The following is a 16,198-nucleotide window of genomic DNA, read 5'->3' as shown; positions in this document are numbered from 1 at the left end:
AGCCTTGGGCCGTTTTGCACGCGGCGAGGTATTCCAGAGACAAACAAAGAAATAATAATCTCCCACTTCATAAAATATACACGCACACGCGCGCACGCCGTCCCTTGGCAGCTGTTAATGTGCGCTTTTGTGGTGGCACGATATAAATTACGTGGTGGAATTTGTCACCGAAGCCTTACCTATTGGTGATCAATACATGTCCGAGGTGAATATGGGGTGGAATTGAGAGCCAGTAGATTTTAAATAGCTGAAGTAATGAATTGTACGGAGAACGCGGTGACATATTTGCTGCAAAGTTCATGAGGAATAGAAGTCCAGACGGAACGAAGTTAGGTTCAGACCATTAACAAAAATTTACAGTAATCAATATGAGACAATGGCGGAGCCAGGATTTTCAGGTAGGGGGGGCATCCCCTCCCTCCAGCATTGAAAAATTATAGTTGTAAGTAAGGACTTGTCCCTTGCTTTTTATTCGACGCGTGTGCAGCGATGGCGCAGCCATCGATCGAGGGTCGAATTCGAACCGCGTTGTGTGATCGGCATCGCGCTCGCTGAAGATGTTTGCCTTCAGGGAAGTCGTGCGCTGTATACGCAACTGCGCACAATTCTGTGAGTCACTTGTAACTGCTTTGCCGTTACTTATTGCCAATTATGGACTCGGACTGTTGTCCTATCATCTCATAGAGTCCCTGGCACGTAATAATATGCTACACAGTGGCAGTGGGGGTCGCAAAATGCCGATTTATTACGAATAAACCGATCGAAATTAGGGATTTCGATGGGATCATTAGGGGGGGCACGTGCCACCCCCCACTGGCTCCGCCAGTGATATGTGACCTAATGAGCCTGAACGTCAAATATTATGTGTAGCATTTTCTTAAATATACGTGGATCCAGACCTCGTGCTTATAACTACGCCTTTCTCGCACGTTGGTTACATTTCAATTTCGCTTCAGATAAAACGAAGATTCATTTGTCCCGATATATCAAATTAACACTCGAAGGTTGATTTTAAAAATGTTTGTAGATTAAGTTGATGCTTAGAGACCATCACACGCTGTACTTAAATCACGGGTGGCTAATGAGTTACATTGTTCATTACAGAGCTTCTGCGATCAGGCATGCTGATATACATCGTTTACAAAACAAGTTGAGGATTTCCCTGAAATTATATTGTTGGATTAGCGCGCTAAAATTATTTCCATAATATATCTGCAGTAATTAAGTGTTTTATATCACTCTCAGCAATACTTACTCAATACCATCCAAAGCATAGCCCCTGGTGGAATGAAATTCCATAATCCTCGATTCACGTTAATCTGCAGGGGCAAGACATCTCGTGATTAATTTGCAGACAAGATCAGCGGATCTTGATTTAGAGTGGTTATATTCAGTGCCTCGAGTCTCCGTGTGAACCCTGTTCAATCTGCAGCCCCCTGTCGGACGCTTTAGCCCTCACAAACACGAGTCCAGCTTCCAGGTAACATTGTGAATAGTTCCTGTGTGTGTGTGCGGTGGGGAGTGGTAAGTGTAGCGGTTAGCGCGCTGCGCTCTGACCCGGGTTCAATTCCTGCTGTTGGCCAACACCAGTGAACTGGTCCTGGACCTCCCCTAGGTCGACTCATCCTCAAATGAGTACCTGGTGCGGTGTTTAAACATCGCCACTGGGAAGACAAAGGCAGCGGCCGGGCGTGGTGCTGGCCACCCACCCCTCTCGTGTGCCGTGCCGGCCTTCATAGGTGCTCGCTAACAGCACTTGCCCCAACAGTCTATTAAGGCTATACGGGAGATCTTTGTGTTTTGCTTATATTCACGTACCGTAGTAAGTGAAGCGGTGACATCAAGGTGTGATATTGAGTATGAATGTATTTCAGGTACGTCCATCCCAGTGTGATATTGATTATGCATGTGTTTCAGGCACGTCGATCCCAGCTGTACTGAACAGTACATCAAATAGCCTCTATCTTCACTTCCACTCGGACATAAGTGTGTCCGCAGCTGGATTTCACATCGAATACACAGGTTTGCATTTTACGTGTTCAAGCGTATACGATGACAAACGTCATTCATTTCATGCGTGCGACGCTGCCGTGGCGGGAACGGGTCAGCACCCTTGGCTTGACAATCCGGAGGTCGCCCGTTCCACCTTCCCGGCCGGCGTGGCGGTTTTAAACGAATGGGGCGAGTTTTGGTTTAGTTTTTTAAACCACTCCATGCCGCCTCTGTCCACCCATCAGTTTGAAATGCGTTCACCACCGTGAGTCGATGGGGCAGCTCGCCTGTGGGTGGGGGGGGAGGGCAAAGCCTTGGGCACTTGCACCTCTTCCAAGACGTCTGGCCGGCGTGGAAGAGTGGAGTCGGGCGCCACGGTGGCTAGGAGATGTTAACTCCCTCACCTGGTATGCAGGAGGTTGTTGGTTCCGATCTCGGACCCTGACGATGCCTGTATTTGGCAAGATGTTAACTCCCTCGGCTAGTATACAAGAGGCTGTGGGTTCGATCCCGACCCTGACGCTATAAATCTCCACACGATGCTAAGTCGCCACTTCGTCGAGCTATCATTTGCGACAGCCAGGTCGCTTCTGAAAAATAGCTACGTAGCTAGCGGGGGCCTTACTTGGTAAAATATAAAAAGTTTGGTCAAATCTTTAAACCCCTTCCACTAGAGGGGCCATCTGCAGCTGTCTCCAATGCTGGAGGCGGCCCTTGCGCCAGCGGTGCCGTGAGCGAGCAATTGCAGGGCTGCGCCTTTACCCGTCACACCACGGGCACGCTGTTTAAGGACAGCGTGCCATTTATATTCACCGTAATGACACGTTGTTTACCTGCAGTACACTTATTATAGAACTGTTATTTACGGCTTTGTAAATTCATACACCGACTGGACAAATTGTCCGTTGATTTAATTTAATTGCTTGTCATGCTTTATGCTGGCAAAAAAATAATAATTGTGCAGAGTTTACCTGAGCAGTTCCAGGATTTATAATGACACCCTAATTGCAGTAAGTAGCCTTGAATTTAAATGTGTGTTTGTAGTCAGAGATCATTCGTATTGTTTGTTTATGAGGCATGATTACGGATTCCATTCCTGCTCTCCTTGTGCATGTACGGTCATATAAAAAACAAGATTTAGTTTCTCATCGCATGAAGATATAGATGTCTCTTGACACAAACACTCACGTTGGGCGGTGGGAACATTCAACGGGACACTGTCGTTAAAGATCCGCACAGGCTCGCTGCTTTCATTTAACTCTCCCGTGCTCTGTGTCCACTCCGGTGGATGCGCGCGATGATTCACGCGGCTGCGGTGATGTTATACGAATCATTCGAAGCACATTGGGGGGAATTCCTTTGACTCCTAAAATCACTTTAAACAAACGAGGACACGTTTCAGTTGTGTTTGAAATAACTCAGGCGTGAGTTAAGTGAGTCAGCCAATGCTAGTGGAGTACACTGCCAGATTATGAATTATAGTTGTAAAAAGGGGTGCTGCTTTGGGCGAGTGCAGTATTTTCTGGCACCTGACATCGTTGTTGAATGCAATGCACACGGGGCTTTCGTGTTTTCTCGTCAGCCGTAGGCCTTGCATCGTGTCCTGAGCCAGAGCTCCCAACAAACGGGCTCAAAGTTGGCGACCGTTACCTGGTGAACGACGTCGTGATGTTCCAGTGTGAGCAGGGCTACACGCTGCAGGTCTGTGCCACTCTGAACATTGTTTCAGCACAAATGTAAAACCACAAACTTTCACCACCACCACATTTTCCCCTTTACTTTTGCTCCTCTTCCCTCCCCTATATAAAACCCCTACGCTCGCGCAGTCCCTTACGTGAGTGGGGCAGCGAGCCCAATCTCGTCCCCTTCCCTGAACCCAGGAGCACCAAGTTCCACGGAATTTCTGAACCCTCCCCCCCCTCCACCGCCCTTATGACAGTTCATGCTTGATACCGGCCTCTTGTAAAAAAAAAATCATTAATACACAAACAAGACTCAAGTCACAAGCCGTGGAAGGGGAATATTGCAAGGACATGAAGGACGACAGCGAAACAACACAAAGACTCCACGCAATTAGAAAGCTCACTCCCCCCGGCGAGTGTTTCCACTCGTGATAGACACCGCTGACACCGCAATAGCGCTCACCCACACACACAGCCCGCTCGCTCTGCTTATTTCACGAAGAAGGACGCCCACACACCATCCAGCAACACACGGCCGGGGGGAAAGCTCGCATGTGAACCGTGTGTGCAGCTCAGTGGTGTAGCGATCAACTTTGTGAGATGTTAACTCCCTCGCCTGGTATACAGGAGGTCGTGTGTTTGATCCTGACTCCTGATGCCTGCTGCTGTATATTTGGAGTTTGCGTGTCTCTCTCCCTGTGGTTGCATGGATTTTTCTCCAGGTCCTCCGGTTTTTCCCTCCACATTTACAATCAACATGCGTTTAGAGTATTTGGCTGTTATAAATTTCCACAGGATAAGCCACTTCATTGAGCTATCGTTTGTGAGAGCCAGGTCCCTTCTGAAAAAGAGCTACATTGCTCAGTGGGCCTTACCTGGTTAAATAAAAAAGAGCTTAACTAGTTTAGTTTTAGAGTGGGTGGTCGGTGTGCAGACCAGAGGTACCCAGGCAAGGGGCGAGCACGACGAGAAGGGTGGACACAGAATCTGAATATTTACTAAATATTGGAGAAATCCGATGAGCTACAAAGCAATTTTTCAGAGATGTCCAGTAGGATAACTGGGCATGGGGCCCTGCAGTGCGAGGAATGCCATGGGCGGGGCCCCATGCCAACTACGCTCGGCCACTGATCCAACTCCGCCACAGCAACCGCGACACTAATAGCTCTCTCTGTGTCCGATGCTTGCCACACCGTTCCCATTTCCGATGAAGTACGTGTACGACACCGTACGTGTGCATCATTTGAACGGAACCGGAAGAAAAACTGAAATAAAATTAACTTCATCGGTACCAAAACTCCCCCCCGCAAGGCTATGCGTGAGGTCATGTGGCGCAGTTTGGTGCCAGCTATCGTAGAACTATCAGGTCATGTCGCTACAGTTCTCTGCGGTGAGTACAATGTCTTTTAAAAACAGCGGCGTCATTACCTCTCGAAATAAAATTAACGCTCATGGCTCGCGCGTTCCAAGATTCAGTGGTGAGCGGGACACCACCTGACCTGCAACTTGCAGACATCTCGGAACGGGAAAGGGTTAATGGAGCATCCTAGGTTTGCACACGTGCCGATTCTGTGCGACCAACACATACTCGCATGCAGGCACCCGGTTCGCAGGCTCGGCAGTATTTTTTGCACTAAAACGTGAGACCCTCGATCTGACGATTGTCGACTGCCACGCTGCCCTGGGCGTGCTGTTTGTAAGGTGCCCCCGGCGCTGTTCACTCGCGCTGCGCTCTAAATATCGCTCGCAAACTCACGTGAGCCACGACCCAGGGAGTCGAGGTCAGGTGACGAGTTGCAGAATGCAGCCCCCGTACCTCCGATTAGCACAGTTGGCTACATATTGTGCGAAAGAAGTTCAACGTACATACATCCGATGATAATGCTATACTCTGCTAATTTACGTATTTTTGTTTTCACACATTTGCCAATATATCGTTCACGATGTTTGTGATATTTTTTTTATTACGCTACAAATACCCCATTATAAATGTGTGCGCAAAGCTATGGGCAAAAGTAGCTTTGCGAACGTACATACATACGTGCCAACCGCTGCACCACTGCTCTACCCCTGTGTCAATAAGTATTATAACTTCTCAGCATAGTGTATTGTCTATGTTTGCTGCCGGCGTAGTGCACTGCTGTGTCTAATCCCCGTCCCTCTCCTCCCAGGGACCCACGCATGCCACGTGTATGCCCGGTCCTGTGCGACGCTGGAATTTTCCACCTCCTCTCTGCATCGGTGAGTTTCGAAGTATTAAAATACCATTCATTACCAATCCGTATCATCTCCGTTATTATCATTTGCATACATATACATTTATTAATTTAAAACATAAAACATATTGCGGCGTGGTTCTGCTGTTCAAGTGTAAATTAAATTCTGTCATATGCGTTTAGTGTATCCTATTTATTGTTTATTTAAACATTTAATATTGTAATTCGCACTATTTTGTGGAATATTGAATTCTGTGGTACACTGCTGAGGCCTGGCATCATGTTTAACCTCGCACCGAGCTGTACCAATGACGGTGACGTCGTGGATTTTGTGCCACTCCTATTCCCGCTCACGGAAAACACCAGTGACGATTATCTGAACCAGTCCTGGGCCTTCTCCCCCAGGTCGACTCAGCCTCAAATGAGTACCTGGTGCGGTGTGTAAACATCGCGACTGGGGAGACAAAGGCGGCCGGGCGTGTTTGTTGGCCACCCACCCCCTCGTCTGCTGTGCCGGCCTTCATAGGTGCTTGCGAACAGCACTTGCCTCAACAGTCTGTTAAAGGCTATAATGGGGATCTTTGTCTTTGCTACTCACTTCGATTCCCGCTCACAGCAAACACCAGTAACGATTATCTGAACCGGTCCTGGGCCTCCCCTAGGTCGACCCTCAATTGAGTACCTGGTGCGGTGCGTTAAATCATCGCCAATGGGGAGACAAAGTCGGCCGGGCGTGGTGCTGGCCACCCACCGTCGCGTGTGCCGTGCCGGCCTTCATAGATGCTGCTTGCTCAATTGGCCCCAAAAGTTTGTTAAGGCTACACGGGGGATCTTTGTCTTTGTGTCACTCACTGGCAAGTGGGGTTCCCTTTAGTAGAGCCAACCAACGGTGTGTTTCGCTGGCCACTTCGAACACGGGCTCAACCCAGTTACCACAGACTATTCGCCGGCGCTCGTGCAACGTACCCGCGAACGGAACTGAGCGTTGCGTGAAGCGCACGACGGACTGCGGACGCCAACGGAGCGCGCGGAGGCCGTTGCAGGAAGCCAGGGAGAACTCCCTTAGTGCAGCTCCACTTGTTTCCAGATCCCGCAGGGAGCCTGCGTCCCATCAGCTGGGAGCCCATCTACTCCTCATTGCTTTAACCAACAAGCAACTGCAATTGCTGTACATGCACACAAAACAAAGACAATGATCCCCCGTGTATAGCCTTTAACAGGCTATTGGGAGCAAATGCTGTTAGCGAGCACCTATGAAGGCCAGCATGACACACGAGGGGGTTGGTGGCAAACACCACACCGGGCCGCCTTTGTCTCCCTAGCGCCGCTCAAGGTACTTATTTGAGGCTGAGTCAGCCTAGGGGAGGCCCAAGACCAGTTCAGATAATCGTCACTGCTATTGGCCGTGACCGGGAATCGACTTCGGATCACCGGATTCGTAGCGCAGCGCGCTAACCGCTACACCAGCGCTCCCCTATAGGCACACAGACACGCACACATACGCACTTGATCCAACAGAATGAATGCACACTTACACCATAATCAGTCAAACGTGATTAGATATTTAAAAAAGCAATGCACACCCTTTTATGAATCCGCTGATGGCAATCACAAAATGAGAGGGTTTAGCTGATGAGACCTGTAATTTACCTACCCCTTGCATTGTGTGTCAGCGGAAATTGTCCACGTTACATGAGCAATGAAAAAAAAATTGCATTAACAGCATCAACATCACAGAGGAGGTGGGGGGAGCGACAAATGAAACGTAACATTGCGTGATAAATGTGTGCGATGAAGGGCCTGTTGACTGTAATACAGCGAGCTGGTGGAGAGCTCCATTTTTCTCCGGCCAGATCATTTGAGGACAACCTTTATGCAATTCCACCTCCTGTGCTGTGACTGATGACATTTCTGGACACCGTGTGCGTGTGCCCGGGAGAGGATTTCTTGGAACCTGTGATTAGGCCACAAAAGAAATGGCAATGAGTTATGATGGCGCTTATTCCATTCCTTCCCGGACATTGTGGAAATGTAGCTTATTCCCAGACGGGTCGCGCAGGATCTGAGCGGAAAGCCAAAAATACATCACACTGGGCACTGCGTGGTGTTTGGTGAAGAGAGAACGGGAGCATTTTTGAAGAGGAATGTTACATTATATGAATGGCGTGTTCCAAAGCTATTACCTAAAATGAATGACAACCCACTAAATGCCGTAATCCTTAGGACGAGATAACAGAACGACTAGTCGGGAGGAGAGCGAGTAGAAGGAAATGTCTGCTGCTGTTGGGAGTTTCAAGGCTTTTCTGGTGGTGCGTCGCAGGAATAAGCGATTCACATTGTGTGCGCCGGTGAGTTTGTCTGCAAGCGGTCGAGTGGACGACTAATGCGGTGGCGTGTGTGCGGCGTGTGTGTGGTGTGTGTGCGGTGTGTATGTGTGGTGTGTGTCGGGCGTATTTATGTGGTGTGTGTGCGGCGTGTGTGTGGCGTGCGTCTTGCATGTGTGCGGCGTGTATGTGGCTGGCGTGTGTGTGGCATGTGGCTGGCGTGTCTGTGGCGTGTGTGCGGCGTGTGTCTGGCGTGTATTGCCTGGCATGACTCGCGCAGCTCAGTGTGGCGGAGTGCTCACCGAGCTGACCGGGGTTATTCTAAGTCCGGGATTTCCGGGAAACTACCCCAGCAACCTGGACTGCACCTGGAAGGTTCTCCTGCCCATGGGATATGGTGAGATCGCGATTGGTACATTCACGTTGTTTATTACGCTCTCGTCAAGGAGCATAAACCATTGCGCAAAAATCCGGTCATCCTCGCAGCAGCGGCTTTTGGCTGCTAGCCATCGAACAAAGACGGTCACCGCATCGCGCGCTTTCGGATGTGCTTCTGCGGCCGTCTGGAACGCTCTTCCGATATCAAGAAGCCACTGGAGATCTGCACTTTTAAATCATCTCGATTAACAAACTGATTTACTTTAGAACTGCTTTTTGTGTTTGGTTTGTTGTACTTCCCCCGCACCTCCAATTAGCGTGGTCGGCCACGTATGGTGCGAAAGAAGTTCCAACGTACGTAGTACGTCATTATTGACATTAGAAGGTCAAGATGCAGCCCCGCAATTTCTCACCCCAACATTGACGGAAGGGCCTCCGGGAACCCCCATAGAGGGTTTGGTGGCCAATTCTTGAACATTGGTCAGACGTCTATGGAAGAGATGGCAGTAACCCACACTCTACCCCACCGCACATGACCCGTAACTGTGGTTGTGCTCAAATAAACCGCTGGTTTGGGGCAGACGCGCCCATTGTTCAAACTGCCGTGCTGAGAGATCGAAGCAGCGACCTCCGCATTGCAAGCGCAGTGCGCTGACCCTTACACCGCAGCAGCATCCACATTCAAAAATTACTCCTGGATTATTACGTAGGTGATGCAATGTCTCTCGTTTTGATTCATGCAAACGCATGGTTGTTTTATTATTCCAAAAGATAATTAAAAAGCGCGTACGTGGGTACTAGGGTAGAAACCCTTTTGTGAATCAAGGTTGCTCACTTGATTGGTCCAACCTCTGAATCATTCATTGTTTAAGTTCCCTCTGATGGCGGTGAGCGGCGTGACACGTGCCATGCGGGTGCCTTGGAGGATCTGTAAACCCGCCTTGTCCGCGTAGCACAGTCTCCACTGTGCAGGATCATGGCCACGCATATAAATTAAACGTTCAAAAAGGCCTTCTCAAACATAAACACGGCCAGAACCTCGATTATCCGGGGTAATTGGAGTGTGTGAGACGGGAGGGGCGCTGCTTCCTGCCATAAGAATTGGCACAAATAAGAAATCACAAAACACCGAGCGTAAACAACCCGCGCGTGCACACATCGATTAGTGTGCCTCGCATTTCGCAGGCGCTTACTTCGCGTTTGTGAACTTCTCGACGGAGCCGCTGCACGACTTCGTGGAGATCCTGAGCGGGCCCCCAGAGGCGCGGGAGGCCATCGGGCGCTTCAGCGGCGCGCGGCCCCCGGCGCCGGCGCTGAGCACAACGCACGACACGACGGTGCACTTCCAGAGCGACTACTCGCAGAACAAGCAAGGCTTCCGACTCTCCTTCCAGGGTAAGGGCGTATGTCTGTGGAACCCCTCTTGACGACGGTAATTGGTTCCACGAAAGCGGTCGTTAAGTGATTTGGTCGTTAAGCGTGGAAAGGTTTCCGCTTCAAAGCGCGGCAGACACCGAATGTAAACAATGCCCCCCCCCGATGCTCACGAATGGACGTAGCTGATTGGATGAGGCCTGGTTTCCAGTCCACGCGGCGGACAGCCGTTTAAATACGGGCAAAACAATTTTTGTTTATTTGTTTGTTTCTCCCTTGTCATGGGACTTTTTAGGATGAACGATGATAATAATATGACCAAACCAATAAGGTCAGAATTGGTCTGTAATAAGGTTGGCACTAATGAAGATTTTTTTTGGTTAGATCGCGTAAATATATAAATGTCTCGATTAACCCGCCCCCACCCAACACAGCCAATTAGTAAGGTTTGTCACGTAAACAGAACATGCCAATTTGTCACTAGTACAGCACACCGGTGTGTTGGAGAGCAAAGCCACAACATTTACAATCCGAGTACGATGTTTTGCCAGTAATTACAACTAGCTTCATCAGGTGACAGCCAGAATTTGTGGAGAAATCCACCTGTTTCGTTCCTTAAATAGAGGGGTAGATGTGGGAAGGGGGGGATTAATGAATGCATATGAATGACTATGAGTATTCATTGCCCTTTGGGTTAATTATATGGTACTCAACGTACATTATGCATGCGCATTATGCAAGCCCATTGTTCTAGTACCACCTGTCGATTATGTATACTAAAATAGCCATACCAACAGTAATCCCTATTGAAGTATGGTGACCTGTATAGGCATGAATTTAAACATTGTATTATTTGATGACTCGGTTAAATATTTTTTGTTTCTCTCAATTTAGATAGATGATCTCATTAGTCTTGGCCAGGAGTAACTAGTTTTGCACAGAACTTCAACATTATCGAAATAAATTGAGTGTCCTTATTGGCACGTGTGTTCTGCCACTGCCGACAGTTGCATTTGGGAGTATTTAATATTTATTTGGTGTTATTTTAGTCTCGTGATGACCATTCATCCTGTTTGCCCAACATAACAGTTACCACACGTGCAGTTAATGCTGTACACACCTTCTGTTGATAGCTTCGGTAATACATCTGTTGTACCAGATATTACATTCTGTATTTTATGTACCATGCCAAATCTGATTCGGATGTTTTGTTTTTCGGAACATCTGGCTAGTTTATCAGTTACTCCCGCAATGTGTACGGTATTTTAATCGTTTTAATTACTTGGTCATTTTCAACGCTCGTGTTATTTGATCTGGTTTTGGCATTCAATGCCGTGTTGATTTGTGCATAATTGTAACCGTTCAATTGCAGCGCTTTAAGATGTTTAATTTCACTTCTCAGACTATCATCATCTGACACTTTCTTAGCCTGATGTATGAGTATCTTCATGAGAGCGGATTTCTGTGCAAGGTGAAGGTGTGACTGCAAAAATAACGCATTCATTAATCCCCCCAACTTCACGCAAGAAGAGCACAGAAGTGATGTCATCACATCTACCCCTCCATTTACAGATGGGATTAGGTCACGGATTTTGTGTACTGTGTTGAATAGAACCTGGATCTTGTGTTTGTTCAAGATTTTTGAAATATTTTGGTAACCCTTGCTATGTATGGCAAGGTGATAGTTTTGATTGGGTCCTCAGATGGTTCTCTACCCATGGTTGGGGATACAAATTTGCGAATTGTGCAGTCCGAATATCCATTCATCTTGAGGGCTTGGCGTACGTGCTCCAGTTCACTGGATAGGTGGTGCTGGTCGGAGATGCAATGGGCCCTATGGTGTAGGGTTTTGATGAGGGAATTCTTCTGGGCTGGATGGTGGTGGGAATCAGGCTTTAGATAGGAGTCTGTGTGGGTGGCTTTCCTGTAGACAGAGTGTCCCAACGAGTCATCAGGTCTCTTCTCAATCAAAACATCCAGGAATGGTAGCTTGCCATCATTTTCCACTTCCATGGTGAATTTGATAGATGGGTGTATGGAATTGATGTGGTTGAAAAATTGGTTCAGTGCTGACAGGCCATGTGGCCAGATGACGAACGTGTCATCTACGTATCTCTTCCACAAGGAAGGATGTAGAGTGAATGTCTGGATGGCATATCTAAAATTTATCCATGAAAACATTCGCTATCACTGGCGATAAAAGAGAACCCATTGGGGTACCCTCATTTTGCCTGTAGAATGTACCATTACAGGTGAAGTAAGTGTTGGTAAGGCAGTGCCTCACCAAAGTTGGTACATCAGGATTAAGTCCCTGTTGGACCAAGTCTTCAATGATTGCAATGGTGTCAGGTACAGGTACCTTGGTGAACAGGGAGACTACATCGAAACTGACAAGCAAATCATCTGGAGACATTGAGATGTCCTTGATTAGAGAAACCAAGTGAGCTGAGTTAAATACAGCTGAGGTGGTCTTGCCCGTGAAAAGAAATCGGGCCACTTTGTAGGTGGGTGAGTTAATGGTGGAGACGATAGGACGGAGCGGGGTACCTTCTTTATGGATTTTTGGAAGGCCATACAATATGGGTGGTCTAGTAGCCGAAGGTTTTAGAGAGAGCTGCTTGGTCGGTTCGATTAGAGAAGTCGAATTAGTGATGATATTGTTGGTTTTCGTGGTCAGGCGGTTGGTAGGATCTCTATTGATTTTGGTATAGCTGCCATAATTAAGAAGGTCCTGAATTTTGTTGTTGTAAGTGGTTTATCCATAATGACAGTGGCATTGCCCTTGTCGGCTGAGAGGATGACAATGTCATCTCTCTTTTTCAATTAAGCGAGTTCAAAACGCTCGTCCTTGCTGATGTTGCTAACGGGTTTCTTAGCGATTTTGAGAATAGCAGCGATGAAAGATCTTGCAACGTCTGCCGGAATGTGTCCCAAACCTTTGAGGGCTATGGCTACCTGGGCAATGATATCATCCACTGGGATGTGTTTAGGGGTGACTGTGAAATTCAACCCTTTAGCTAGTACCGATTTTAGGCAGTCAGAAATTGGGCTGTCTCAGCTCTACATATAAGGACTTGTTTCAGCAGCCTGTTTCTCTCTCCCACCTGAAGACGGTTGCTTGTGTGGCAATCGAAACGTCGTGATCTATTATTATTTTTCTACCTATGTGACTTTACCGAAAAAACCGAAGAGTATGGATTCCTGCAGTCACGAAAGCTTCAAATCAAGATTCAGATTGTAAATGTTGTGGCTTTGCTCTTCAACACACCAGTGTGTTGTACTAGTAACGAATTGGCATCGAGGGCTACGTTCTTGAAAATGCTCGCGGATTCAGAAACCTTGTTTACAATGGGGTTACGTTCCTGGTAGTGAACAAACATATGGGGAGAAATAGTAAATGTTTAATAATAACTCCAATAAACCAATGTGTTTTTTTATTACCTTTGATCAGTGGTCCTTAACCTGGGGTGCGAGACATGGGCAATTTTTTTTTGAAGGTAAATCATCTAAACGCAAATTGAGCACGGGGACGTTAGTTACAACTACTTTGTTTCATCAACCCCTTTGTATTTATTAACATTATAAAAACAAATCACGATTGAGAACCAAAGCTGCAGTTATGGTTAAGAACCACACTGCCTTTGATGATGATTTGACGACAATGGAGGTTGGTGGTGGTGGTGGCGATCTCACCCAAAAAACCTGTATTATGGATATTGGTCGTAAAAGCCTAAACACACTGATAAAAAAAATTGACAGATACGATATACACTACTATACACTACACATTGGGCTCTATGGAGGCCTGTCGTTAAGCAATTAGTTGTTAACAGGGGTGTTCGTTAACAGGAGTTCTACTATACACTACACTGTACACGACCTACTATACACTACACTATACACTACACATTGGCTTAATGGAGGCCTGTTGTTAAGCAATCAGTCATTAACAGGGGTGGTCGTTAACAGGGGTTCAAATATACACTACTATAATCTACACTACTATACACTACACTATACACTACAGATTAGGCTCTATGGAGGCCCGTCGCTAAGCGATCAGTCGTTAACAGGGGTTCTACTGTATGCAAGTACAGTCAGTTCTCCTACAGCGTCGTTTTCGTAGCGCGAAGTGACCACCGTCTCATGACGGCTCCACCTCACGTCCCGCCCGTCCGTCTCGACTGGGTATCAGGCAACAACATGAAAGGCCAAACGTGGGTGCCACGGTGACCAGATGTTAACTACCTCCCCTGATACGCAGGAGGCCGTGGGTTCCATCGCGACCCTGACGCCTGTATATTTGGAGTTTGTGTGTCTCTCTCCCTGTGGTCACGTGTGCTACTGTGCACAGTACTTCACGACTGTATTCAGTACTGAACTCCTGTATACTGTACTCTCAATGGCCACAAATGCTTCTCGACAATCAACTTAGAATGCTGTATGACCGACTGGTGACTAAAAGAGATTATTATTTATAGCATCGTTAAAATGTATGCTTAGTTTCTTTCTGGAACATAATCTGAACGAGTATAGATATTAAAACAAGGCAGATCTGAAACGCGGTAGGACCAATACCTCTGCCGTTGCTGATCATTGTTTTAACGCTGTGGGCTCACACGAAATTGACTTTTCCAAGACTAATGTACTCTGCAAACCCACCGGCTATCATCAGAGATTTGTTCATGAAGCCATCCAAATGTATAAACACCGACACAACTTCAACCGAGATGATGGGTACAATCTGAGCAATCATTGGAAGGACGTTATTAACCAGGTAAAGTCTTAACTGACTGTGATGTCTCTATCCTACCTGCCTATGTCAGCTGTTATTTCCGACTCTCTCTGTGTCTTTCTTTCTCTCTCTGTGCATCTCTCTCCAATCTCTACTCCAGTGACCCGGGTGCTGCTGCGGGTCCACTTTCTGCCCCGCCTCCTTCTCACCCTTCTCTCTCCCCCCCTACTGCCGAGGCCTACTATACACTACACTATACACTACACTATACACTACACTATACACTACACACTACTATATAACCTCGTGCCACGGCAGATCTCTCGCCTACTTCAGCAGTTTTGTCTTGCTGTGGTTGTCCCACCTAATGACGATTACTTCTGTTGCGATCGAAACGTCATTATCTATTAATTTTCTACCTACGTGACTACCGAAAGAACCAAAGAGTATGAGTATAGATATTGTGTTTAAATGTGGAACACGAGTAATTATTCAGTTACCGCCCGTGTTATTTATGAAAGTCGAAAACAACACCATATTCTTTGGTTTTTTCGGTAAAGTCACGTATAAAAATAAAATAATATAATTAAATAATAGCATACGACGTTTCGATTGCAACACAAGCAATCATCATCAGGTATAATGAAATAGCGACATAGAATATAACCAGAAAACTATAGACAGACATATAAGCAGACAGATATCACCAAGATACATAGAGAGAGCAACCCAGGTAGAGAGAGAGGTGATCGTCTCTGTGGGGTGGCCTTAAATAGACAGAGGGGGGCGGAGGCAGAGAGAGGGAGGGGGTAGGGAAAACATTTACATGTCAATGAGTACGAAGGGAGGGGAGTAAGGTAAGCAGGCTTAGAGGGAGACAGAACACACTAAATTAAATAACCTAGCAAAGTATCGAAATGTTATGTAAAACGACACAGAGAGTCGGTCAACACACAATTAACGCATTGCCTGGTCGATTACGTATTTCAAAGATTGCTAAGTTAGAATTTAAGTGTGAAAATTCCAAAGAAAGACAAAACATAAAAAAGAGGAACGGAGACACACAGACAGAGCAGAACCTAAGAACGATACAAAACGAGTGTAGACAGAGAAAATTACACTAAATATACAGGCAGAGAGAGAGAGAACAAGAAACCCAGAGAGAGAGAAAAAGGTAAACTTGGAACTTCCCCGTAGAAGTGGTTCAATCTTAATTATATTATTTTATTTTTATACGTGACTTTACCGAAAAAACCAAAGAATAATTCCTGCAGTCACGAAAGCTCCAAAATTAAGATTGAACAACACCATAGATGCACCGCCAATCAAGCAACACAGCCGCTCTGCACTCGGCAGCACAGCCGCGCGGCACAGTGGTGTGTAACGTGTCCCCGAGCCGCTGCGTCTCACTCCACCCGGCCGGGCGCGGTTCACGCGCGTCAAGCTCTCTCAATGCGAGCTCTCCTGCTGCTGGGCACATTGTGTGGATTCCGTGCG

At 47.1% G+C, this 16,198-nt stretch overlaps 1 protein-coding gene and 1 long non-coding RNA gene across 6 annotated transcripts in view; one reads left to right on the top strand and one right to left on the bottom strand.

The window, feature by feature from the left end:
* Window positions 1-16,198, top strand: part of LOC133353013 (CUB and sushi domain-containing protein 3-like) — a 639,938-nt gene that overhangs the window by 544,110 nt on the left and 79,630 nt on the right. For all 3 annotated transcript variants that reach the window (XM_061569078.1, XM_061569077.1, XM_061569076.1), the window contains 5 exons: window positions 1,918-2,022; window positions 3,575-3,693; window positions 5,846-5,915; window positions 8,495-8,611; window positions 9,778-9,987. In XM_061569078.1, coding sequence (XP_061425062.1) covers window positions 1,918-2,022; window positions 3,575-3,693; window positions 5,846-5,915; window positions 8,495-8,611; window positions 9,778-9,987 — 621 coding nt within the window. The remainder of the gene's footprint in view (window positions 1-1,917; window positions 2,023-3,574; window positions 3,694-5,845; window positions 5,916-8,494; window positions 8,612-9,777; window positions 9,988-16,198) is intronic.
* The window catches only part of LOC133353015 (uncharacterized), a 49,210-nt gene that overhangs the window by 17,527 nt on the left and 15,485 nt on the right, over window positions 1-16,198 (bottom strand). The window lies entirely within an intron of this gene.

Source organism: Lethenteron reissneri, chromosome 42 (assembly GCF_015708825.2).
Source record: "Lethenteron reissneri isolate LAM-NWPU_2019-01 chromosome 42, ASM1570882v1, whole genome shotgun sequence".
Lineage (NCBI taxonomy): Eukaryota > Metazoa > Chordata > Hyperoartia > Petromyzontiformes > Petromyzontidae > Lethenteron > Lethenteron reissneri.
The sequence above is the reverse complement of the archived record's forward strand: the minus strand, read 5'-3'. Positions and strand labels throughout refer to the sequence as shown.